The sequence below is a fragment of the Cetorhinus maximus genome, unplaced genomic scaffold (assembly GCF_964194155.1).
Source record: "Cetorhinus maximus unplaced genomic scaffold, sCetMax3.hap1.1 HAP1_SCAFFOLD_58, whole genome shotgun sequence".
NCBI lineage: Eukaryota > Metazoa > Chordata > Chondrichthyes > Lamniformes > Cetorhinidae > Cetorhinus > Cetorhinus maximus.
The window spans coordinates 1139742-1167522 of record NW_027596104.1 but is presented as its reverse complement, the minus strand read 5'-3'; the positions used below and the strand labels follow the sequence as shown (position 1 = coordinate 1167522).

Sequence of the window (27781 nt, the reverse complement as noted above, 5' to 3'; positions counted from 1 at the left end):
TTGTTAGTCGGGGATTCAGTGGTGGGCATGCAACTGAATGTCATGGGTCAGGTTCCCTTGTTGGAGATGGTCATTACCGGGCACTTGTCTGGCTCTAATGTTACTTGCTACTTATCCATGCAAGCTTGGATATTGTCCAGGTCTTGCTGCATTTGGGCATGCACTGCTTCCTAATCTAAGGAGTCACGAATGGTGCTAAACATGGTGCAATCATCAGCGAACATCCCCAGTTCAGACCTTATGATGGAAGGAAGATCAGTGATGCTGTATATCCTTGGGCTGAGGACACTGAACTGAGGAACTCCGGCGGTGATGTCATCTCCCCCTTGGGATGCACACTGATGGGAATTCTCCTCTGCCCGTGCTCCCAGCCACTTGGTGCCTACATCGAGATGATTCTCTGTTTCACACTCCCAAAGTTTTCTTACACCGCCTTAGGTCATTTCGTTCCAAATGGCTCATTGGTAACTCATGCTGCCAGGACTAACAGCACTGTTTCCATTTCATTGCTGACGTTTCCTTCAACTGCATATAAATGCCTCCAAACTTCTTTATTTTATGGTTGATGCCCTTTTCCTAACTAGCCAGAAGGAATAAATACGTCGCACACATACTCTTATTTCCCAGTTTTTATTGGTGTTCAATTTTAAAGCCTACTAGACCGTTTCAGACCAGTATTGTTATTTCCTAATTTTTATTGCTTTTCATTTCTGGGTATGTGCCTTCGCCACCCCAATGCCTCCATCCAGTCCTGGAGTCTCCAGCCGGGATATAATCTGTCTGAATCTACCTACGGATCTGCATCAGAAACTGAGAAGCTTCAATGGGAGCAATTATTTTTGTTTGAAATTCAGAGCCCCAATTTGCTCCAGCTCACTCTTAAATGTACAACTGATCATGTGAACCTTTGCCATGCCTCATCTAAACCAAACATATCCTACCTTAGATCAGAGGACTGAAACCGTCTTCCTGCAGCTGAGACCCCCTAAGAAATAGGAGCCGGAGTAGACCATTCGGCCACTAGAGCCTGCTAACCATTTGATACAATGGTGGATGATTTGACTGTGGCCTGAACCCCACTTTCGTTCACTGAACTCTTGTAAAAAAGCAGCAAAACCTTCTTCTCTTGTGAAGTACAAACGTATAATTTCACATCCAACTGCACCCGTGTGCTCACTTGTACTGTGTCCTGTACTAGGATTCCTAAATCACTCCGAGCACCAATATTTAAAACGCCCTCACCGTTTATTAAGCGTTCTGTTTTTCTATTCATCCTGCCAAAGTAAATGACCTCACGCTTCCCCATATGATACTCGACCTGCCTTCATGTTGCCTGCTCACCCCAACTGCCACTATCTCTTTCCAGCTCTTTGTGTCCTCCTCACAGCTTTACCGTGATGCCGACATGCTGGGTAGAGATATTTCCACCAGCAGTGACTCCGCCGGATTCACTGGGAGAGCTGTCATACAGACGCTCGTGTCCATCTTCAAGCTGGCTGCATGAGCATTCTGACAAAACTCTCGCAAAATCGACATAAATCGACTGTGCACTGCGTCCAGTTGGTGGAAACGTGTCTCTCATCGCCAGGTCCTGGTTTCTCAATTCTCCAATGGCCAACGGTCGAGTGCAACACTTGGAAACTCTCCTTGAAGTGGGGCAGCATCGACGTTAAAGACTGGGAGGAACTCGCTGCCAGGCGGTGAAAATGGTGTCAAAGTGTCCATCATTCTGCATCACGCTTTCAGTCTCCGTGTCTTCATGATGAGGCAGAGCGGCCGCAGAGAGGAGAAGGAAAGGAAGCGACAGCTGCTCTCCGGATCCCCCGACTTGGTGGGACGTCCAGCCCTATGTGCTCGATGCCCTGCGGCTGGAAAATCGACCTCTTTATACACATGAAGACCCACAGCAGGAAATGGCGACCCCGAGTAGACATCATCCTCGAATCGAGGGATAGCTTATATCCAATTCATATCCACCTTGTTGCTGTTACCAAGATTGGACACAGGACACTCCGTAATCCCAATAAGTCATTGGTATAGAATGTGCATTTGGTGAGGATGGGGATTGATTAAGATTATTGGGGACCAGGCGATGGCCAATGGGAGGATTTGTGAGTGAGATGGAAAATCAATCCAGATAGTGTGACTTCAAATTGCAACCCTGGGGTCTGTGAATTTGAATTTAAAAGCAAATCTATAAACAAACATCCCGGATCAGTAAAAGTCGCTTACAGTATGCTGGAGGGACTGACAGAGTGAATCTTCTCTTTCTAAAACTTTCTCCATTAAAATCGCAAACCGCAACTCGGCAAGGTTCCTCTGACAGGACCTTCCATACCCATAGCCGCTCGCATCTAGAAGGTCAAGGGCATCAGCCACATGGGAAGACAACCACCTGGAATTTCCCTTCCAAACCACTAATCAAACTGACATGAAATTACATTGGATATTCTGCATTTGACGCTCCGTGAAACTCTTGGAACATCCTCCCAACCAGCACTGTGGGTGTATCTAGAACACCTGGACGGCTGCGGTTCAACAAGGTGGCTCTCCACCACCTTCTCAAGCGGCAACTAGGGATGGGCAATAAAAGTTGGCCTACCCAGCGATGCCCACATCCCAAGAATGAGTGAAAATATATGCCCGGAAAATCACGCAACGTTGACCATTAAATGCTCAGACCCGGAGACAATTTCAGTCCTCCTACAACCTCCATGATTGGCAAAGGGAGGCAGGTTATGTTTTGTCAAAGGGGAAAAAAACTGTTCCAAATATCAGGTACACGTTTCCTTGTTTTCACAACTCCTTTCATTAAAGATAAACTTGAATTTGCATGGATACCACAATATATACCACGGATGAATAATAATGTTTCAGCCAAACAGCACAGCCAGCGGTCACATGTTACCTCCGTGGGATGGGCGGTGCAGGATATATTGTTACAGAGTCTGACACCACGCACAGCATATTGTACCTGAGAGTGAGGACAAAGCAAGTGAACAGGTGCCCCACTGCATCTCACAGAGCATTTGAATAATCTGGTATGTAGTCAGCGATCAATGGGCCTTCGAATACAATCAGGAATTTCTCACTTTCTGGGTCTTGGCTGGGTGGAGTGTGTCTGCTTCTTCTCCTGTCCGCGAACAGGGCTCAGTAATGGAATTGTGTTCGAATATTAGCAGGGTGTCTATACAGCAGGCCTTGGAGGAAGAGCTAGAGAAGAGAGTCGACAGGTCAATAAGTCATCGACATTAAACCGTTGAGACAATTGGACAAGGAAAGAGGGAAGCATTAAGGCCAAGCAATTGGTTTTGGTTCCGGACATGTAAGAAAGAGCTGAAGAAGAGCCAAATGGTCTCGAAACGCTAACTCTTTTTATGTCTCCACAGATGCTGTTAGACCTGCTGAGCATTTCCAGCATTCCCTGGTTTTGGTTTGGGCTTAAACTCTATATGGTGGGGCCCCAGTGAGGTTACAGTTCAGCCACTATAAACCACGAATCCACAGCCTCACTCCCTAATTAAATTGCTTTTCTTTTCCCCATTCCATTAAATCCCCCTAATGCTAGTTCTTTATTTTCCTTCCCAGAATATCACCCAGCGATGTGGACTTTGCTGCTGATTCCCGGTTTCCTGAGTAAGTTATTTACATTGTGATCAATCTCCTCCATGTTCATTTAAAATCGTTATGGAGCGAATCTTAACTTGTGATATTATTGAGGGTGGTTCTAAGGGCGACACAAGAACAGATGCCATTGTTAGCAGTGTGCACAGAATATAAATTTATGAAGAGATATTGTTCACAGAATGGACAACAGTGTGTCAATTGGGCTTGATTGTTGTCTCGTGTGAGCTCATACAGTCTGTAATCAAAAGGTTAAAACAACGATCTTTCCAATGAGTGACAATCCACAAGTGATGGCGGCCCGAAGGGACTTGGGGATCCTTTTGCACAGATTATGACATGTTTTTAACGGGTTAGCAAATTAATCTAAAAGCCTATCTGAGCGCTGACCTGTATATCTATTGCAATGACCGACAAGTTTGTAGATTCCATGTGTCAGATTGATAACGCCTTCGTCAGACCAACACGCAGTAACTGTGAGTAGCTCTGTGCACCACACCTGATGAAGGATAGATTGACCACGGAGGGAGTGTCGTGTAGATTTAACAGGACGAATCCTGGATTCCACGGGTTAAATTATAAGGAGATTTTAGACGAAGTAAGATTGTTGTCCGTTTTTAGAGGTCGTGGGGGGGGGGGGGGGGGGGGGGGCGGCGGCGGCGGGGGGGGGGCGGGAGGTGAGTGGGGGGGGAGGCTGATTTGTTCAAAATTTGAAAGCTATCCTGAGGATATCAGGTGGACAGAATCTATTTCCGAGAGTCCGGATGTGGAGGACGAGGAGGCGTGATCTAAAAATTAGAATCATAGTTTCTTGAGTGAAATTAACAAATACGTTTATATATCGATATAGTCGAAGATTGAATCACTCTTCTGTTAAATGCAATGTATGGTTATTTTCTAATTAGGGATTGGCATATTTATATTCTCCAATGATCTGAAAGGATACGGGACAAAGGCTGGTAGCTTGAGTTATTTCACAGATCAGCCAAAATCTCACTGGATGCTGGAATAAACTCGAGGGGCTGAATGGTGCTTCCTCTTCCTGTCTTCTCCAACCTGATTGGAGAGGTTCAATCATGAAGTTAATTTTAAAATTCTCACATCCCAATTACTCATGCTCACAATCACAAATCAGATTGAAAATTTACCCCATGTCTGATTGCTAATAAATCCGTATCCTGACCTCCAGCCTGATCTCCAAATTAACAACAATCAAATCTCGGAAAGCCCTGATTAAGGTCCTAAAAATAATTCACAATGAAGACACCAGAAAAGAGAGATATTTATGCACTTCATGTCTCCATGGATTCTTTTCCCATTCCCCTTAAGTCTGTATCTTTGTCGTTATCGCTCCTTCCCCCAGTGGGAACAGGTTCTCTCGAACGACTCTCTCCAGGCCCTCACGATTTTGAACACCTCGATAACATCTCCTCTCAATCGTCTCTCCTCCAAGTTAAACAGCCCAACTTCTCCAATTTATCGATGGAACTGAAACAACTCATAACTGGAAGCATTTTTGTGAATCTTTTCCACGCTCTCTGCAATGCCTTCACGCCCCTCACATTCACACTCTCTCCCTCTCTCTGTCAAACACACACATTCTTCCGCTCTTTCACAAACACTAACACTCTTTCCCTCTTTCTCACACAATCAGAATATTCCCCTCTCTTTGTCACACACACTGACATTCTCCCTCTCTCTCACTGTCACACACACTCACAGTCCCCCTCTCTCTGTCACACGCACTCAGACTTCCTCCCTCTCTGTCACATCTACTCACACTATCCCCATCTCTCTCCGTGACACTCAAAATCTCGCCCTTTCTTTGTCACACATACTCACATTCTCCTTCATTCTGTCACACAAAGTGGCACCCTCCCCGTCTCTCTCTCAGACACACTCACACTCTCCCCCTCTCTCAAACACACTCTCTCCCCCACTCTCTACCACACACACTCACATTCACCACCTCTCTCTCTCAAAATGTCTCCCACTGTTTCTCACACTCATCCCCTTACTCAGTCACACTCACTCTCTTCCTCGGTCACACTCACCCCTCAAACGCTCCACTCACACTGCCACAAACACTCGCACTCTCCCCCTCTCTCTCCCTCAATCACAATCTCCTCCTTTTTCTTTGATACATACACTCTTCCCCCTTGCTCACTCATAGACAAAACCTCGTCCTTTCTCTCAAACTTTCTCTCTCCCCTCGCTCTTTTACGCACGGTATCGCTCTCTCTCTCTCTCTCTGTCTCTCTCTATTTCTCCCACTCTCACAATCACACTGCCCCGTCTCTCTCACCCACACTCTCAATCTGCACCTCACTCTCTCACACTCAAACCCTGCACTTCACTCTTTAACACAGACACACTCTGCACCTCACTCTCTCACATTCACACTCTGTACATCTCTCTCACTCACACTCTCCACCACTCTCACACGCTCACTCTGTCCATCGCCCTTTTACGCATACTCTGGTCTGTCTATTTTCGTCACAATCACACTGCCCCATCTCTCTCACAAATTCAAGCTCTGCAGCTCACTCTCACACATTCACACCCTGCACCAGACTCTCATTCACATTCTCGTCTCTCTAACTCAGTGTCTCCATCCCTCTCCTTCATAAACTGTCTCATATTCAACCTTCCTCTCTCACTCAGACCCTCCCTCTCTCACTCATTCTCCCTGTCTCTCTCTCACCCATAGTCCCAATCTCTCACTCACAGTCTAACCCCCCCACTCTCTCTCTCTCTCTCTCTCTCTCTCACTCTCCCTCTCCCTCTTTCTCCCTCTCTCACAATCACAACTCTCTATCTCTCTCACACACACTCCCACTCTGCGGCTCATTCTCTCACACTCACACCCTACACCTCACTCTCTCACACTCACACACACACTGCACCTCACTCTCTCACACTCACACTCTGCACCTCACCCTCTCATACACACACTGCCCGTACCTCACTCTGTCACAGTCACACTCTGCACCTCACTGTCTCACTCTCACAACCCACACCTCACTCTCTCGCTCACACACACACTGCACCTCACTCTCTCACACTCACACTCTGCACCTCACCCTCTCACACACACACTGTCTGTACCTCACTCTCTCACAGTCACATTCTGCACTTCACTCTCTCACATTCACAACCTACACCTCACTCTCCCTCTCACACTCATACTGCGCCTCACTCTCTCACACCCTACACCTCACTCTCTCTCTCACACACACACTGCACCCCACCCTCTCACACTCACACCCTACACCTCACTCTCCCTCTCACACACACACTGCACCTCACTCTCTCACACTCACACCCTACACCTCACGCTCTCTCTCTCACACACACTGCCTGTACCTCACTCTCTCACACACATTCTGCACCTCACTCTCTCCCACTCACACCCTACACCTCACTCTCTCTCTCTCACACACACACTGCATCTCATTCTCTCACACTCACACTTTGCACCTCACCCTCTCACACACACACTGTCTGTACCTCACACTCTCACAGTAACACTCTGCACCTCACTCTCTCACACTCACACCCTACACCTCACTGTCTCACAGTCACACTCTGCGCCTCACTCTCTCACACTCACACCCTACACCTCACTCTCTCTCTCTCACACATACATTGCACCTCTCTCTATCAAGCACATTCTGCACATCACTCTCTCACTCTCACACCCTACACCTCACTCTCTCACACTCAACCCTACACCTCACTCTCTCACACACATCCTGCACCTCACTCTCACACACACACACACTGTCTGTACATCACTCTCTCACTGTCACACTCTGCACCTCACTCTCTCACACTCACACCCTACACCTCACTCTCTCGCTCACACACACTCTGCAACTCTCTCTTTCTCACACACATTATGCACATTACTCTCTCACAGTCACACTGTGCACCTCACACTCTCACACACACACTGTCTGCACCTCTCTCTCTCACAGTCACACTCTACACCTCACTCTCTCACATTCAAAACCTTCTCCTCTCTCTCACTCACGCTTGCCATCTCACTCTCACAGTCTATTTCTTTCTCTATCTCTCACATTCAATCTCCCTCTCTCAATCAGACTCTCCCTCTTTCATTCATTCCCTCTCTCTCATGCATAGTCCCAATCTCTCACTCACAGCCTCTCTCTCTCTCTCGCTCTCTCTCCCTCTCTTTCATTCGCTGCCTTCATCTCTCTCTCTCTAGGTAACACTGTCCCAAGCCCTCTCATTCAGTCTCACTCTCTCACTCAGCCCCCCTCTGCCTCACTAGGTCTCCCTGCCTCATTCTCTCTCTCTCATTCAGTCTCCCTCTTTCTCTCTCTCTCTCAATTTCACAGTCTCCCTCTCTCTCATTTTCATTGCCTTCCTCTCACATACATTCACAGTCTCTCTCTCTCCCTATCTCGCTCTCTCTCTCTCTCATTCAAAGCCTGTCTCTCTCTCACATTCACAGTCTCCCTCTCTCATGCATTCGCAATCTTCCACCCCCTAACTTTCACAGCCTCCAACTCTCTCACATTCACCGTCACACTCTCTCTCACGTTCACAACCTCCCTTTCTCTTACATTCACGGTCTCCCTTCCCCCATATTCACAGTGTCCCTTTCTCGCTTGCAGTCTCACTCTCTCTCACACATTCACTGTCTCCCTCTCTCACATGCATACTCTCTCTCTCTGTCTCTCAATAATTCGCAGTCTCCATCTCTCCCACTCAGTGTCACTCTTCCCCTCTTTCACATTCAGTCTCTCTCTCTCACTTAGTCTCCTTTTCTCTATCTTTCACATTCTGCCTCCCTCTCTCTCACATTGAGTCTCCCTCTCTCTCGTATTCGCAGTATTTCTCTTCCGATTGCACTCTCCCTCCGTCTCTCTCACATTCACAGTCTCCCTCTCCCTCACATTCACAGTCTCCATCTTCCTCACATATTCATTGTCTCCCTATCAAACTCAGTCTCCCCCTATATCTAAGACATTCGCAGTCTCCTTCTCTTTATCTTACATTCTTAGTCTCCCTCTCCCTCACATGCAGAGTCTCCCTCTCCCTCACATTCACAGTCTCCCTCTCCCTCACATGCAGAGCCTCCCTCTCCCTCACATTCACAGTCTCCCTCTCCCTCACATATTCATTGTGTCCCGACCAAACTCAGTGTTCCTCTATCTTTAACAAATTCATAGCCTCCCTCTCTTTATCTCAGATTCTTAGCCTCCCAGTCCTCTCATTCACAGTCTCCCCCTCTCTCACGTTCACAGCCTCCCTTTGTCTTACAATCACTGTCTCCCTTCTTCCATATTCACAGTGTTCCTTTCTCGCTTACAGTCTCCGTCTCTCTCACACATTCAGTGTCTTCCTCTCTCACACATTCATTGCCTCACTCTCTCTCTCAACCTCTCGCTCTCTCATACATTCACAGCACCCATCTCTCACTCAGACTATCTCTCCCACCTCTCTCTCTACTCTCTGTCTCTCTCAAATTCGCAGTCTCCCTCTCCCACACATTCACAGTCTCCCCCTCCCTCACAATCACCGTCTCCCCCTCCCTCACATTCACCGTCTGCCCCTCCCTCATATTCCCAGACTCCCCCTCCCTCACATTCATAGTCTCCCTCTCCCTCACAGTCACAGTCTACCCCTCCCTCACATTCACAGTCTCCTATCCCTCACCTTCACAGTTCCCCCCTCTTACAATCACGGTCTGCTTCTCCCTCACATTCACATTCTCCCCCTCCCTCACATTCACAGTCTCCCTCTCTCTCTCACTCATACCACCAGCCTCTCACTCACAATGCCCCCCCTCTCTCTCAGTCGCCCCCTTTCACTCTCTCGTATTCAGCATCCATCTCTCTCACTGAGTATTCCTCTCCCCCTCTCTCCAATTAACTCCCTCCCTCTCACTCAGTCTCTCTCCCTCTCTCTCTCTCTCACATTCACAGCACCCTTCTCTCTCTCTCTTTCACATTCAGTCACCGTCTCTCACTCAGACTCTCCCTCTCTCACTCAGTCTCCCCTTTTTCTCTTTCGCTGCCTCCATATCTCTCTCGCTCAGTCCCCCTTTGTCTCCCTCCTTCACTTTCTCTCTCTCACACACACACACACACACACACACATTCAGTCTCTCTCTCTCTCACGTTCACAGTCTCCCTTTCTCTCACATTCACTTTCCCCCTCCCACATTCAGACTCCTCTCTCTCACATTTACAGTCCACCTCTCTCTCACAACCATTAACAAATTACTTATTTCTCTCGCATTCATTATCACTCTCTTCAAATTCAATCTCCAACTCTCATATTCCATATCTCCTTCTCTCTCACATTCAGTCTCCCTCTCACACACATTCATTGTCGCCACCTTTCTCTCACTCACTGTCTCGCTCTTCCTCTCTCGCAAATTAAGTCTCCCTCTCTCAATCAGACTCTCTCTCCGTCGATCAGTGTCCCTCTCTCTCTCTCTCTCTCTCTCTCATTCACAGACTCCCTCTCTCGCTCTATAGCACATTCAGTTTCCCTCTCTCACTCAGTCTCTCTTCCTCTATCACTCAGTCTCTCTCCCTCACGTTCACATTCTCCCTCACTCGCACACGTTCATTGTCTCCCTCTCTATCTCCCACATTCACAGCCTCCCTCTCTCTATCACATGCTTTGTCAGCCTTTCTCTGCCACAACCTCTCTCTCTATCCCGGGCTCCACTCTCTATCCTCGCAATCTGTATCCCCGGCCCCACTCTCTAACCACCAGGCCCCACTCTCTATACCCGGCTCAACTCACTACACCCAGCACCAATCTCTATCCCACCCTCCAAAATCTGTTCCCAGCCCTAATCTCTATACCCGGCCCCACTTTCTATCCATGGTCCCCACTCTATGCCCGGCCCCATCTATGCCCGGCCCCAATCTCTACCCCCAGCCCCACCCACTATCCCTCTCCCCACTCGGTATACCTGGCCAGTTTCTCTATCCCCGGCTCCACTCTCTAAACCTGGCCGCACTGCCTATACCCGTCCCCACTCTGTATTCCCGGCTCCACACTCTATCTCCGGCCCGATTCTCTATCTACGGCTCCATTCACTATCCACGGGTCCACTTTCCAAATCCAGCCCCATAATCTCGTCTGCCCCGCTCTCCATCCCTGACACTGCTCTCTACCCCTGGCCCTACTCACTATAACTGCCCACACTCTCTATCCACAGCCCCACTCTTTAACCCCTGCCCCAGTCTCAATCCTTAGCACCACACACTAGCCCCAGACTGCTATTCTATACGTGGCCCCGCTCTCTAACTTTCCGGCACCGATCTCTATCACCGGCCATACAGCCTTTACCCGGCATCATTCTCTATACCCAGCTCCAATTTCTAACCCCCCAGCGCCACTCTCTACACCCGCCTCCTCTAACAATACCGGACCCCACTCTTTATTCCCGGCCCAAATTCCTATAACTGACCCCACTCACTATCCACAACCCCACTATCTATCCCTTGCCCCACTCTCTATCCCGGGCACCAAACTCTACCCTCGGCCTCACTCTCAATACCTGGCCCCACTCCCTAACCCCCGGGTACAGCTCTAAATCCCCTGCGCTACACTCTATCCCCGGAACCACTTTCTATACCCAGCTCCACTCCCTAACTGCTCGGCCCCACTCTCTATACCGGGCTCCAATCACTATCATCGATCCACCCTCTATCCCCGGACCCACTCGCTATCCCAGGCCCTACTGTCTATCCCCGACCCCACCCTCTATCCCTGGCCACACTCTCTAAACCCGGCTCCAATCACTATCATTGATCCACTATCTATCTCTGGACCCACTCTCTATCCCAGGCCCTACTCTCTATCCCCGGCCCCACTCTCTATCACTGGCTCCACTCGCTATCCCCGGCGACACTCTCCATACATGGACCCTATCTCTATCACCGCACCCACTCACTATTCCCGGCCCTACTCTCTTCAACTTGCCCCACCCTCTATCCCTGGCCACATTCGCTATCATCGGCCCCACTCACTATCCCCGGCCCCTTTCTCTATTCGCGGTTCCACTCTCTTTCCCCGGCTCCACACTTTATCCCTGGCCCCACACTCTCGATGGCCCCGCTTTCTATCCATGGCCCAGCTCTATACCCCCGGCCCAACTCTCTAAGACCAGCCCCACTCTCTATCAGCGGCCCCCATTCCCTTCACCACTCACTATACCAGGCCCACACTCTATCACAGCCCCTACTCTCTATCCCGTGACACACTCACTTTCCCTTCCCCAATTCCTATCCCCGGCCCTAAACTCTATAGATGGCCCCACACTCTATTCACGGTCCCAATCTCTCTACAGCCCCGCTCTCTATCCCTGGACCAAAACTCTGTCCCCAGCCACACATTTTACCCCCGCCTCTCTGTCTATACCCGGTCCCACATTCTATACCCGGCCCTGCTCTCTATCCCCGGCTGCAGTCTGTATCCCTGGCCCCACTCTCTAACCCCCAGGCATCCATTCTTTAAACCCGGCTCAGTTGAGTACACCCAGACCCAATATCTATCATAGGCTCCAAACCCTGTTCCCGGCCCTAATCTCTATAGCCAGCCCCACTCTCTGTCCCCGGCCACAATCTGTACCTCCGGTCCCACCCTCTATCCCTGTCCTCACCCTCTATACCCGGCCCTACTCTCTATCCACAGCTCCACTCTCTATCCTCTGCCCCTCCCTCTATCCCAGGCACCACGCACTAACCCCGGACAGCTTTTCCATACCTAGCCCCACTCTCTAACCCTCCGGCTCAGCACTCTATCATCGGTCATACAATCAATACCCGACACCACTCTCTATACCCAGCTCCACTCTTTAACTCCCCCAGCCCCATTCTCTAAATTCGGCTCCACTCTTTATACTCGACCCCAGAACCCAATCTCTCTCACAGGATCTACTTTCTATAACTGGCCCAACACACTGCCCACAGCCCCGCTCTCTATCACTTTTTCCACTCTATATCCCCGGCACCACACACTGCCCCCGATCTCACTCTCAATACCTGGCCACACTCTCTATGCGCTGGGTACCACACTCTATCCCCTGCCCTAGAGTCCATACCCGGCACCATTCTCTATACCCAGCTCCACTCTCTAAACCCTTGGCGCACTCTATATACCCGGCTCAACTCACTATACTCAATCCAGTCTCTATCCCCGACCCACTCTCTATTGCCGACCCTATTCTCTATATCCAGCCCCACTCTCTATCCCTGGCCCCACACTCTATCCTCGGCCCCACCCTGTATCCACGGCCCCACTCTCTATCCCCGACCCCACTCTCTTTACCTGACCTCACTCTCTATACCCGGCCCCAATCTATATCCCCGGCTCCACTCTCGAACCATGGACCCTGTCTCTAATCCTCCAGCACCGTTCGTATCCCCGTACCTACACTCTATCCCCGGCCCCACACGCTATTCCCAGCAATAATCTTTATACCCGTCCACACCCTCTATCCATGTCCCCACTCTCTATGCTTGGCTCCACTCTCTTTTCCCGGCCACACTCATTCGACGGACCGGCTCCCTATCCCCGCTCCAACTCTCTATCCCCAGCCGCAATCTCTATCCCTGGCTCCACGTTTTATCCCCGGCCTCTATACCCGGCCCGACTCTCTATACCAGGCCTATCTCTCTATCCCAGGTAGAATTCTCTAACACTGGACCAACTCTCTAACTGCCGGCATCGCTCTGTATCCCCGGCCCTACACTCTATGCCGGCTTCACTGTCTTTACCCAGCTCCACTCTCTAACCCCCTGGCCCTACTCTCTATACCCGGCCCCAAACTCTATAACCGCCCCCACTTTTTGTCACCGGCCCCAAATTCTATTCCCCCTGCAACAACCTCTATCACACGGCTCCACTCTCTATCCCCACCCTCTCGGCGGCTTCACTCTCTATCCCCAGAACCTTTCCCTCCCCATCCCGACACTCTATTACCGACCCCAGTCTCTATATCCACCAGTCTCTCTATTCCTGTCCCCACACTCTTTCCCCAGCCCAAACTCAACCCCCAGCCTCACGCTCGATGCCCGGACCCAATCTCTATATTCAGCCCAACACTCTATCCTCAGCTCCACTATCTAGCCCCACTCCAAATCACTAGCCTCCGGCCATGCAGTCTCTACCCAGCCCTACACTCTATACCCGGCACGACTCTCTGTACACAGCCCAACTCTGTATCAACGCCCCACACTCTCTAAACTGGGCCCCACTCTCTAATCCCATCCCTATACTCTTGCCACGGCGCCACACTCTACCCCCGGCTACACCCTCTATCCCCGGCCCCACGCTCTATCATCGGATCTACTCTCCATCTCCGGCCCCACTCACTAACCCCAGCCACACTCTCTATCCCCCACTCCAATCTCAATCCCCGGCCCTACTCTTTATACCTGACCCCTTTGTCTATCAACGGCTCCACTCCCTTTTCCCAGCTCCACACTCTATCCCCAGCTTCACTATCTATCACCGGGCCCACTCTCTATGCACAGTCCCATTCTCCACCCCGGGCCCCACTCTCTATCCCCGGCCCCTAACTCTATGCACGGCTCCACTCTCTGTTCACAGCTCCACGCTCTATCTGAGGCCCCACATTCTCGACAGGCTGGCTTTTTATCTCCGGCCCTGTTCTCTACCCACAAGCCCTACACTCTATATCCAGCCACAAGCTCTATCGCCGGCCCAACTCTCTATCCCCGGCCCCACTCTCTCGACTGCCTCACTCTGTATTCACGGCCCCATGCTCTATACCCGGCCGAAATCTCTATCCCTGGCTCGACTCTATAAACCTGGACCCACTCTCTAACACCCCAGCCCCACTCTCTATAACCGGATCCACTCACTATCCGCTGACCCACTCTCTATTCCCAGCTCCAATCTCTATCCCTGCACCTGCTCGCTATCCCTCACACTGGTCTCTATACCCGGCCTGACTCTCTATCCCCAGCCCTACTCTGTATCACTGCCCCCAGTTTCTATCCCCGGCCCACTCTCCACCCCCGGCTCCAACCTCTATCACCGGCCCCACTCTCTAAACTGGCCCTACTCTGTATAAGCGGCCCCACTTTCTATCCACGGCTCCACACTCTATCCCTGGATCCACTCTCTATTCCTGGACCAATGCTCTCGACGGACCCGCCTTCAATTCGTAAGCTCCACTCTCTATTCCCGGTCGTAAGCAATATAACCGGACCCACACTCTATCAATGGCCCAACTCTCACTGACCGCCCCCAGTCTCCATCCCAGGCCCCACTCTCTATCCCGGGCACCAGTGTCTATTCCGGGTGCCACATTCTAACCCTGGAACCACTCTCTAACCCGAGCCCCACTATCAATCCCAGGTTCAACTCTCTATCCCCGGACGCAAACACTCTACATCCACCCTCTTTTTCCCGGGGACTGCTCTCAACCCCGGTTCTACTCTCCATATGCAGCACCACTATCTATCCCGAGCCCCACTCTCTATCCCCGGCCCCACACTCTACCTCGGGCCTCACGCTCGATATCTGGCCCCACTCTCTATTACCAGTCCAACTCTCCATCCCCGGTACCACACACTAGCCCCAGCCCCAATCTCTATACCTGCCTCCACTCACTTTACCCGGTCCCATTCTTTACCCATGGCTCCACTCTCGATACCTGGCCCCATTCTCTATAACCGGCCCCACTCTCTATCTCCGGCCCGACTCTCTATACCCAGCTCCACACTCTACCCCGCCATACTGTCTATCCCCTGACCAACTCATTTTCCAAGGACCCAGTGTCTATTCCCGGCCCCATCGCTATATCTGGCCCAACTCTCTGTCCCCAGCCGCACTCTCGGTACCTGGCCCCACTCTCTATCCCCGGCCACAGTCTCTATCCCCGGCCTCACTCCCTGTCCCCGGCGCCAATCTCGATACCTGGTCCCACTCCCTATGCCCGGAACCGCTCCCTATCACCGGCCCCACTCTCTATCCCCGGCCCCACTCTCTATCCCTGGTCCCATTCTCTATACCCAGCCCCACCCTCTCGATGGACACAATCTCAACTCCGCAGCCAGCTCTCTAAACCCCGACCCTGCCCGCTCACCACTAGCCCTACAAACTCTCTCCCCGGAACTGTTTTCAATCGATGACACATGCTCTCTAACCCAGACCTTCATCTACCAGCCGGCCCCAGACTCTCTGCCCCGGCACTGCTCTCTAACTCTTGGTTCCACTCTCTCCCCCTGCCTGTGCTCTCTCACCCTGGCCTCCCTCTAACCCACACAGACCGAGGCTCTCTGATCCCGTCTATGCTCCCTATCATCCTGCACCTGCTCTCTTCTAGCTGGCCTGGACTGTCTACCCAGCGCTGCTTTCAGGTCCCGCTCTCGGGCATTTGGGGACCCGATGTCGTGTCCTGTGTGGCCCAATCACGCGCCACTGGGTCCGTTCTATATCCCATTGGCTGTAGTCTCCCCCTCAGACCCGCTGTCTCTTCCCATCCTTGCTCCCTCTCCCCAGCTCTGCACTGTCCACCCAAATCGCCCTCTAACCCCTCGCCCCAAAATCCCCTGCTGGCCACGCTAACTACCCTCAAGGTTTGTTCTCTAGCCTTGGCCAAAATATGTCCCACTTAACCCACTCTCTTCACCCGGGCACCACGCTCGACACCAGACCTTTGCCCTTATCTCCATGGCCCTTCTCTCTCTCACGCCAGCTCCATACGCTCTTCCCCAGTCACTGCGCACTCTGCTGGCGCGGCCCTCTCCCCCAGCAACCCCGATTTCTCTAGTCCCCCGGCCCTGCGTTCACTTCCCTCTGGGATCTGCTTGCTCCATCCAACGCCCTGCCCCACTCTACCTCAATCCTCCCTCCTTCCCTCCCGGGCCTCATTCTCTACCCCCGGCCCCGATCTCTCCCCATTGGCCCACTCTATCCACCCCCCGGGGCTTAACTCAATAGCCCCAGCCCTGATCACTCCACCTAGGACCGCACTCTCTGCCATGGCCGCATTGTCCCCCCTGCCTGTGGCTCGCCCTCATTACCCCGAGACAACGTGCTCTACTCCCTGCTGCAATTTTTAATGCCCGACCCCGCGCGTACCAACCCCCGCTCGCGCTCCCTCCCCCGACCTTCTCAATCCACCTGGCGCCATTCGATACTCCACCATCCCTGCGCTCTCCTCTAGCCCTGCTCTTGTAACAGTCTCAATTGCAATTGACAAAGTACTTGACATGCTATTGGGACAAAAGGCAGACAAGTCGCCATCACCTGATGGCCTGTATCCAATGGTTTTATAGGAAGTGGCTGCAGTGATATTGGAGGCTTTGGACTAAATTTACCAGAACTCACTGGATTCCGGGATTTTACCAGCGGATTTGAAAACTGCTACTTTCACACCCCTGTTCAAGAAGGGAGGGAGAAAAATAGGAGGAAACTATAGGCCACGCAGTGTGACAAATGCCCTTGGGAAAATGCTAGAGTGCATTATTTAGAAGAAATAGGAGGACATTTAGAAACGCTTAAGTTCAAGCAAACAGAGTCAACATGATTTTGTGAAAGGGAAATCATGTTTGACAAATTTGCCAGAGTTCTTTGAGGATATAACAAGCAGAGCTGATAAAGGGGATCTGGTAGATGTTGTGTACCAGAAGGCATTCGATGAGGTGCCACATAAAAAGTTATTGCACAAGATAGGAGCTCATGGTATTGGGGTAATATATTAGCTCTCTCTTCCTGGCCCAACTCTGTCAATCCTCTGGCCCTGCTGTTTATACCCCGGGCCCCGCTCTCTGCCCCGCCTGCCCATCTCTCTAACCCCAGGTCCTGCACCCCATCTATCCCCTGACATCACGTTGTTCCCCCCACCCCCACACGGGCCTGCCCTCTACCCCTCTCCCCCGCTCCCGGCCACACCTCCCCCTCTTCTGCTCCTAGTGCTGGACCTTACCTTGAAATTTCATATTTCCTCTATTTGCCTCTCGTCCAACGAAAGACTTGTTTCTCCCTGCATTTGCTGCTGATAGGCTCACTGGTGAACAAATGCATGGAGGAGCCAGTCTGTGAATGGATGAGCAGCTCCACCGCATTGTTGACATCTGAGAAATTTGAAAGTCCAAGATGTTTGTCGGGCCGAGCCCAGAGGATCCGAGGTCTGTAATCCGGCCCGCGGGCCTCCAGCTGGACAAGGCTTTTCTGCACCATCCTCCTTAGATATCACAAAGCATTCAAGTGTTGCAATGTCCACAATTCTTTGAGAATCTGCTCTGTACATACGGGCTCATTAATATGTGTCAGGTAGGGCAAGGGTCACAACACTGTTTGCTAACCTCTGTAAAACACTGTTATTTATACAAATAGGCTGATATTTAATGTAAACGTCATTGTTATTTGTCTGCATTGCTTCTATTTAGATGTAGTTTTTTATTATAATTCTAATATTTATCGATTTGTGCATTGCAATCGTCAGTTACATATGTGTTTGTTTACATTTCCCCTTAACATTTAACTATGTTTCAATTCCAACCCGAAATTTAACTTTACATTCCTTACTTTCAGCATTTAAATCGTAAATATATTATTTAGTTCGTCTAATGCATTACGAAAATACGGTTTACAGCAAGCACCCAATCTATATATCAATTCAGTATTAGTTTATTCCAGGTTTACTGTATATTTTAGAGATGAAACAGACATAACAGAATCTGATTCAGAATCTAATTTTTCTTGAGGGCTGAGATAGCTCAGGGTATTCCTCACTGACCATCGGGTGTCCCTCACCGACTGTACTCAGCTTTCACCTGGGGACTGAGATAGCTCAGGGTATTCCTCACTGACCATCGGGTGTCCCTCACCGACTGTACTCAGTGTTCACCTGGGGAATGTGATAATCAATGATATCTTTCAGTGAATATTCGCCGAGTTTCTTTTCGGTTGAGTTGATGCTGAGGCTATTGTTATTTTCTGTTAAATGAGTATGAATGGTTAATCTAGAATAGGGAATACTGTCTCTGAGCAGTGTGTGAGATGGGGAAGTTGAGCTGTGAGACAGATGGACACCTGGTTCAGAGAAGTAGGAATGATTCCAAGCTGAATTTGCGAAATTTTCAAGCAGGGGGTGAGTAAAAATGGGGCTATTGCTGCTTTGGGGTTTACAATTAATTCGCTGTGTAACTTCAACTATGTTTTATAATAACGTGAATCATATTTTGTCCCTCAGTCGCAGATTCGGCACTCACTGACCCTTGTGCAAATCACACCGTCCTGGACCAGGCCTGGAGGAGCATCGATTGTAAATGGACTGAGTGCACTGGCCAGTGGATGTGTGATGACAAACTTCAGGAAGGATGGTACCAATTTAAAAGGTAATGTGCAGGTATACATTCTGATAAACTAGGGAAACATATGAAAGTGAGTGCAGAAGCAACAAGTGGAGAGAGGCACAGATCATCTATAATATCACTGGGAAATAGAGAACAAAAGCAAATGAATTTGCCTTTTGTAGATAGCGGTTTGATACAACTGAGCGGATTGCTCGGTCATTTCCGACTCGAGCACATCGCTGTAGGTCAGGAGTCACATGCAGGCCAGTTCAGGTAAGCACGGCAGATTTCCTTCCGAAAGATGAACCAGATGAATTGTTCCGGCAATGCTCGTTGGCTTCACGGTCGCACAGTTACTGTGACTAGCTTTATATTCCAGATGAATTATTTGCATTTAATTTAATAGCTGCAGTGATTGGACTTGAGCCTTTGTCCCGAGGACATGAGCCTGGCTCACTGGGTCACTCGTTTACTGATAATAGCACTGTGCCACAACCACACCATAAGTGGAGAGTAGCGCCATACAATCGCCAGGCAATTACCATCACCAATAAGACAGAATCTAACCTTCTGCCCTTGACACCCAAAGGCTTTACCATCGTTCAATTCCCCCACTATAAGCTAACTGATTAAGTCCCCACTGAGCACCCTCCATACTCCACAATGCCAGTCCACAAGGCATTGTTCCACATCCACAAAACACAAATCAGGAGTGTGATGGAATGTTCTCCATTTGCCTGGATAAGTGCATCTCCAACAACTCAAGAAGATCAAGTCCATGCAGGACAAAGCAGCCCCGCTTGATTGGCACCTCATCCAGCACCGTAAACGTTCACTCTTTCCACCATCGACCGGCAGCGGCAGCAGTGTGACCATCTACAAGATGCACTGCGGAATCTTACCAAGGCACCTTAGACAGCACCATCCAAACGCACGGCCCCAAACACCTTGAAGGACAAGGGCAGCAGACACATGGGAAAACCGTCATCTAGACGTTTCCGTCCAACTCACTCAACATTCTGACTTGGAAATATATCGGCCGTTCCTTCACAGTCGCTCGGTCAATGCCCTATAACTCACACCCTAACAGCACTGTGGGTGTACCTAAATCACATGGGATGCAGCGGTTCAAGCAGGCGGCTCAACACCACCTTCTTAAGAGCAATTAGGGATCGGCAATAATGCTGGTCAACGGTTCCCACATCTCAAAGTATTTTTTTAAAAACCTGGGACAAGGCTTCATCTCAAGTAATGTATCGATTACTGACACCACACTTTCATGATGGAGTCAAGGCGTTGAACAGGGAATAGAGGGGGTTCACCGGAATGGCTCCAGGATTTGGATGGATGAGGGGGAGGATTTGGGGGAGGGGGGTGCTGTGGATGGGATATGGGATGGGGTGGGGGATCTCCAGCTACAGGGGGAGAAACACGGATTGTTCTCGCTCGGGCAGAGAATGGGAACGGAGAGGTTTAGCAGATGTGTTCAAATACATGAATGGAGTGAATAGAGTAGAAAAGGGGAGATTGCTAACATTGCAAAAATAATCGGGAACCAGGAGATAGAGATTGAAAGTCATTGATATAAAAAACAAGTACAATGTGAATTTGAACCTCGTTATGATCTAGGATCCTCTCGGTGTCCCGTCTCCCTGCCCGCTCCCTGATTGGGAACACTCCCTCACCCCACGCGGCCCCTCGACTTCGGCCAGGGAACCGTGGCCGTTCGCCGTCGGGAGGCCTCTCTCTCGGGCAGTTCTCTACATCGATGAAATCTCCCCGTCCCATTTACCTCGGACCACAGATCCCGCACAATCTCCTTCGTGGACCTGTTCCCATCCCTACTCCTTAGAGGACCTCTCACTGACCACTCTCCCTCGGGGACCTCTCTACATGAAAGACATCTCCCCATCCCCTGTACCTCGGGGACCTGACCCCGCAACCTCTCCTTCGTGGACCTCTTCCCGTCCCCACGCCCATGGGGTCCTCTCCTTTTCCCCTGTCCCTCGGGACCTGTACCCATCCTCTATCCCGCGAGGAACTGTATCCATCGCCTCTCTCTTGGTGAACAGCCCCCCTCACCCCTCCATCGAGGACCTCTCCCCGTCCCATCTCCGACGTGAAACTCTCCCCATCCGCTCTCCCACGGCGACCACTCCCTATCCCCACTACCTCTGGGAACTCACCCTGTTTCCACGCCCTCGGGCACCTCTCCCCACCCCATCTCCCTTGGGGACGTTTTCTCGTCCCCTCTTCCACGGGGAAATAACCCTGTCCCCTCTCACAAGGGGACCTCTCTGCTTTCTCTCTCCCTCAGTCACCTCTCCCTGATCCCTCTGCTGCGAGTACATCTCTCTGTCCCCTCTCCTTCGGGAAACTCTCCCTCTGCCCTATTCCTCTGGGTACTCTCCCTGTTAACTTTCCCTCGGGCACCTCTCACCCACGCCCTCACTCTCGGGGACTTCGCCCTGTTCCATCTCGCTTGGGGACCTCTCCATATTCCCTACCCCTCGGGGAACTCTCTATTCCCTATCCATCGGGAACACCTGCCTGCCCTACTGCCTTTTCCCTCTCGATCAAGGACCGCAACCCATCCCTTCTCTCAAACTAACCTCCCTATGTTCCCTCATCATCGGGCACCTCTACATCCCCAATCCCCATCCGGTCCCTTTACCCTTCCCCACTCTCTGGGGGACCTCTCCCCATCCCCGCTCACTCTGGGAACTCTCCCCGCCCGATCTCCCACCGGAACCTCTCACTGTTTCCTCTCAGTTGGTGACCTCTCCCTGCTGCATATCCCTCGGGGACCGCTCCCCATCCCTTCTCCACCGGGAGTATCTCCCTGTCCCCATTGCTTTTTCCCTCTCATTCGAGGACCTCTCCCCGCCCCTTCTCCTTCAGTGACCACACCTTTTTCCCTTCCCTCGGTGTCCATCCTTCTTCCCTCTCCCTCTGGGAAAACTCATGTCACCTCTCCCTCATTTACCTCTCCCTGTTCCCTCTCCATCGGGGACCTCTCCCCCTCCAACTCCCCTACAGGGAACTCTCCCCAGCCCCTCACCCCCGGTGACCACTCCACGTCCCCGCTCCCTCTGGGAACACTCCACGGCCCCACGCTCTCGGCGACTTCTCCCCGTCCCCACTCCCTCTGGTACATCTCCCCGATCCCTCTCCCTCGGGGACCTCTGCCTGTCCCCGCTCACTCGGTGACCTCTCCCTGTCCCCACTCCCTCGGGTAACTCTCCCTGTCACTCTTAGTTCTCGCTACATATGGGCCCCTAATTAGTTACACTGCGCATGTGCAGCTCGCTTCCCATTCAGCAGGTCTGTAGCTCGCTCCCAGTCTGTGTCATTCCTGGAATGGGAGATTTTCAGTTCAATGAGGTGGAACAGAAGGGGACTTGGATTAATGGGACAGATCTTTCAAAGAGCTTAGTTGGGACATGGTGGAACTAGTGGCCTCATTCTGAGCTGTGCATCCCTTAATCCTATGATTCTCTGATTGATGTTTCAGTTCTGGTGGATTGAAGATTCCGGACACACTCATCCCATTCGGCAGCTGTTCCACAACCTCTTCAGGCTGGTTAAATGGTGTGTTCAGACTTTATAATATCAGATTTACATTCACTGTCCAGCACTGTTCACATTGGTTCCATCCTTCAATATCTATAAACGTAATTTCAGGTTCACATCCCACCGTGGGACAGGGGGAAGTAACCAGGACAGTTTGTTTTACCTCGGGTGAAAATCGCTGCTTCTGGACCCGAGAGATAAAGATTAAAAACTGCAGCAGTTACTTCGTTTACGAGCTGAAGCCGGTGCCAGGATGTGATGCTGCTTATTGCACAGGTACATTGCTGTTTATAAATGACCCAGGAGGGTGGCTCTGGATGTGCCAGATCACTCACTGAAATAACAATGTTCCGCCTGCTCCTCATTGCTGCAAGAACCACAAGGAATAATGACCGGAAAAATAAATTAAACTTTTTAGCAGAACTATAGGGAACCGAATCAGACTCTGTTTCCATCACGGTCAATAAACAGCCCACCGCTTGATAAAGTCATAGGTTTTAGTGAGTGCAACAGGGGTAGAGAGGAGGGAAGAGGGAGATTGGTTTATGGAGGGATTAACAATGCTTAAATCCCAGGCAGCTGAACACACGCTTGTCAATGTTGGGGATCTGGAATTGGAGGAGTAGAGAGTAATTTGATGGTTGAGGGCCTCGTAGGAATATTATTGAGATGCGGTGTTGCGGCTGTGGTAGTGAACTGTGGACCATGTTCTTGGGGGTGCATGACCATCAAGAATTTCGGCACCAAAATAAGGGCCCGAATTTTCTGGTCTCAGAACCGTGTAACTTTGGGTGCAAATGGGGAAATGTGCGGGGACCCAGTGGAATTTCCGAAGCACACTCATGCCCGTGAGGATTAAAGTTATGATCGGCTGCTACCCGTTGCTGGGACTCTACGCAAAACTCTCTGGTAAAATCCAATAGAATATTCCATCTTCGGCAGGCGGGCGGCCTCGCTCCCGGGAGATACCCCAAAAAAATTCACTGGGGAAGCCCCTGGAAGTCCCCAGGTGAAGGCTGCACGGAAATTGCACAGGAAGTTTGAAATTACGCTGGACAATTAGCCAGCACCAGGAACAATCTGATTATCCGATTTAAGTTGAGGAGTTTGGATCGTTTTGACTCTCGTAGTTGAATAATTACCCAGAAAAGATGCTCTTTTCTCGTAGCACTGACCCCCGCGCTGGACGCCTCCTCTTCCACCCTGACCCCGGATGCACTGTGATAAACTACTGACCTCTGGATCACCTCCCCAAACCCCAACAGCGCTCCCCCGACCATCTCCGCAGGCTCTGACTACCTTCCAAGCCTGACCAACAACGAAACCCCTGATTAAGGTCCCCATTCCCTACAACTGACTACCCCCACACACACCATCGAGTAACCCACAATTACCTTCCCACCGTGGCTACACCCTCTCACTGTGTCCTCCCAAATCTCACGGCTAACCTCCCTATTTCCTGACTACACCCCCACCAGCCGCATGACAATCACCCCCATCTTCAGGCTACCCCCAGCTCCAACCCCAACAACTTGTCTGGAGAGCCACTGACCACTTCGCCTCTCAAAGGACCCCAGTCACCCACGCCCATCAAAGCCCCATTCCCCCCAGAACCTCCACACTCAGCCGAGCCCTCTTACAATCCAAACCCACCCCATTTACACATCCACCATCTACCGCACATCACACCTTACTCACTAACCTTCACCCAGGCTCCTTAAAGTGGATGGGGCATAAAAACGTGTCTGCCACACGCAAGCGAGTTCTGCAAAAAGGGGACGTCTCTTCAGTAGCTCTAACAGCGCAGGCCTGCACTGGAAGGTCTCCAGGTGGTGCGGCCATGCACATTTCTCCTCAGGCTGAGGGGGATGTAGTGCCTGAGGCGGGTGGGATGTACTGAGTAATGAGAGTGGGATGTCGTCATTCAGGGGAGTGGGATGTCGTGATTGAGGGGATTGAGACGCAGTGCCTGAGTGGAACAGGATGTAATGTTTTGCGGGGAGAGGAATGCAGTTACTGAGGGGAGTTGGCTGCATTGGATGCAGGGAGAGGGATGCAATGCCTGAGGGGATTGTGTTTTACTAATTTGGGTATAGCGAGGAGTGACAGGAAATATCTAATGAATTGAATGATGTTCTTAACATAATTAACAAGTACATGCTCTCTTGAGGTGAGCTGCAGTCTGCAATCTCCCATGTCTCATTAAATCATTGCAGATCCAGGGACAACACCAACTCTGAAACCTGAGGAACAGTCGACTCCTGAATACAATGTCACTGCATCATCGAGCCCAACGGGATCTGCAATAACAGGTATCAGTCTGGAGGGAAATGTCTACACAAAATCCTCACACGTTTGACCTCTGAAATCTCACACTGAACGAACTGGAATGTACTGAGTGAGGGGAGCGGGATGCAGTGACTGAAGTGTGTCTGATGCAGTGACCGTGGAGAGTGAGATGCAGTGAATAAGGGGAGTGGGATACAGTGACTGAGGGATGTCGGAAGCAGTGACTGTGGGGAGCTGGATGTAGTGACTGAGGCGAGTGGGACGCCGTGAATGAGGGGACCTGGATGCAGTGAATGATAGGAGTGGGATGCAGTGACTGATAGAATGGGATAACGTGAATGGGGGGACATTGATGCAGTGGCTGATGGAGTGTGATGGAGTTGTTTAGGGGAGTGTGATGCAAATGAGAGGTGTGAGATGCAGTGAATTAGGGGATTGAAATGTTTTTACTTAGTGGAGTGGATTGTGGTGCTTAGGCTGCGGCCAGTGTGTTGTATTTTCTGAGAGGAGTGGGATTATTGAACGCAGGGAGTGGGATGTACAGAGTAGGGTGATGGAATTCTGTTACTCTCAGTGGTCATATTTATGAATGGGTGTAGTGTCGTGCTGTCTTCGAGACGATTGGTTCATCCTTAGATTGGCATCTGTGTTTTACTGAACACTAATATGCACTCTTCAGGTTTACGGTCACTCATGCGCTGATATCTGTTAATTTTCTGATGGGAGTGGGATGCAGTGATTGAAGGGATAGCGATGCAGTGAGTGAAGGAATTGTGATGAAGTGACGGAGCAGAGTGGGATGTAGAGATTGAGGGGAGTGGGATGAAGTGACTTAAGGGATTATGATGCATTGACGGAGGAGCTTGGGATGCAGTGACGGAGAGGAGTGAGATACAGTGGCTGAGGGGAGTGTTTTTCAGTGAATGAGGGGAATGTGTTTCAGTTACTGGGTTATAGCCAGGAGTGACAGAGTGACATCGGTTTCAGTCTGTTTAAATAATGAAGTGAATAATTTTCTAAACTTTCCAACCAAGTAAATGATATCTTGAGGTGATCTGCATTCTGCAATCTGTAAACCCTCCTTCCTTCATTGCATATCCAGGGACAAGAACAACTCCAGAATCAGAGGCGCAGACGACCGGAAAATCCAGTGTAACTGCATCAACGAGCCCAACCACATCTGAACTAGAAGGTACCAATCTGCAGGGAATAATCTAAAGAAAATATTTACACATTTGATCTCAGAAATCTCATCCTGAACGAAGTGGTATGCAGTGACTGAAGGAAGTGGGATATGGTGACTGAGGGGAGTAGGGGCGTTGTTACAGAAGGAATTGGGATTTAGTGTTGGAGCGGATTGGGATGTACTGGTTGAGGTGAATGTGATACAGTGACTGAGGGGAGTATGATGTCGTGGCGGAGGGGAGTGCGATCCAGTGACTGAGGGGCATGTGATGCTGTAGCTGTGGAGGCTACGAGGTTGTGACTGAGGGTAGTGTGATGCAGTGACTGAGGGGCATAGGAGGCATTGACTGAGGGGTGTGGAAAGAAGTTACCAAGGGGAGTGGGATCTATTGACTGAGGGGAGTGGGATGTAGTGACTTAGGGGAGTGTGATGCAGTGACTGAGGGGAGTGTGATGCAGTGACTTAGGGGAGTGGGATGAAATTACTGAGGTGTGTGGGATGCAGTGATTGAGTGAAGTTGGATGCTGGGACTGAATGGAGTGAAATGTAGCGACTGAGGGAGTTAGAATGCAGGAACTGCGTAGAGTGGGATGCAACGATTGAGGGGGGAAGAATGCATGACTGAGGGGAGTGGGATGCAGTGATTGCAGGTAGCGGTATGCAGTGACTGAGTTGATTGGGAAGTTTTTACTGAGGGAAATGACTTTCAGTGGATAGTTCATTGGGCTGCATTGACTGAGGCCATTGTGCTGTATTGTCTGAGGAGAGTAGGATTATTGAACGCGGGGAGAGATGTGGAGACTGACGTGCTGGAATTCTGAGACTTTAGGTGGTCGCATTTATGAATCGGGCAGTGTGGTGCTGTTGCCGAGCCGACTGGTTCACACTTAGTTTGGCATCTGTGATTTATTGAACATTAGTGTGAATTGCTTAATTCTCTGTCACTTCCGTGCTGACCTCTGTTTATATTGAGAGTAGTGGGATGCAGTGACGGAGGGCAGTGGGTTGTACTGGTTGAGGGGAGTGTGATACAGTTACAGAGTGGAGTGTGAGGCAGTGACTGAGGGGAGTGGTATGCAGTGACTTCGGGGAGTATGATGCCATGACTGAGGAGAGTGTGATGCAGTGGCTGTGGTCAGAAGGAGGCAGTGACTGAGGGGAGTGGGAAGCAGTGACTGAGTAGTGTACGAGGCACTGACTGAGGGGAGTTTCATGAAGTTACTAAGGGGCGGGGATGTATTGACTGAGGGGTGTGGGATGCAATGACTGAGGGGTGTGGGATGCAGTGACTTAGTGGAGTTGGATGCTGGGACTGAGTGGATTGTAATGCAGCAGCTGAGGGAGCGGGATGCACTGATTGAGGGGAGTGGGATGCAATGACTTCGGGGAGTGGGATGCAATGGCCGATGGGTGTGGGATTCAGTGCCTGAGTGGATTTGCATGCTGGGACTCAGTGGAGTGGAATGCAGCGACTGAAGGAAGTAAGATGCAGGGACTGAGGGGAGTGTGATGCAGTGAGTGAGGGGAGTGTGATGCAGGGAGTGAGGGGAGTGTGATGTAGTGAGTGAGGGGAGTGGGGTGCAGTGAGTGTGGGGAGTGGGATGCAGTGTGTGAGGGGTGTGGGATGCATTGATTGTGGCGAGTGGGATGCAGTGACTGAGTAGAGTGGGATAAAGTGACTGAGGAGAGTGAGATGCAGTGGCTGAGGGCAGCGCGATGTACTGACTGAGGGGAGTGGGTTGCAGTTTCTTAGGGGAGTGGGATGCAATGACTGAGGGGT

The 27781-nt window shown here is 50.8% G+C and overlaps 1 protein-coding gene across 1 annotated transcript in view; it reads left to right on the top strand.

The window, feature by feature from the left end:
• Window positions 1–27781, top strand: part of LOC144672830 (uncharacterized) — a 491943-nt gene that overhangs the window by 7494 nt on the left and 456668 nt on the right. The window contains exons 2-6 of the mRNA XM_078534810.1: window positions 3589–3636; window positions 18851–18995; window positions 22468–22544; window positions 22638–22802; window positions 24743–24838. Coding sequence (XP_078390936.1) covers window positions 3603–3636; window positions 18851–18995; window positions 22468–22544; window positions 22638–22802; window positions 24743–24838 — 517 coding nt within the window. The 5' untranslated portion in view covers window positions 3589–3602. The remainder of the gene's footprint in view (window positions 1–3588; window positions 3637–18850; window positions 18996–22467; window positions 22545–22637; window positions 22803–24742; window positions 24839–27781) is intronic.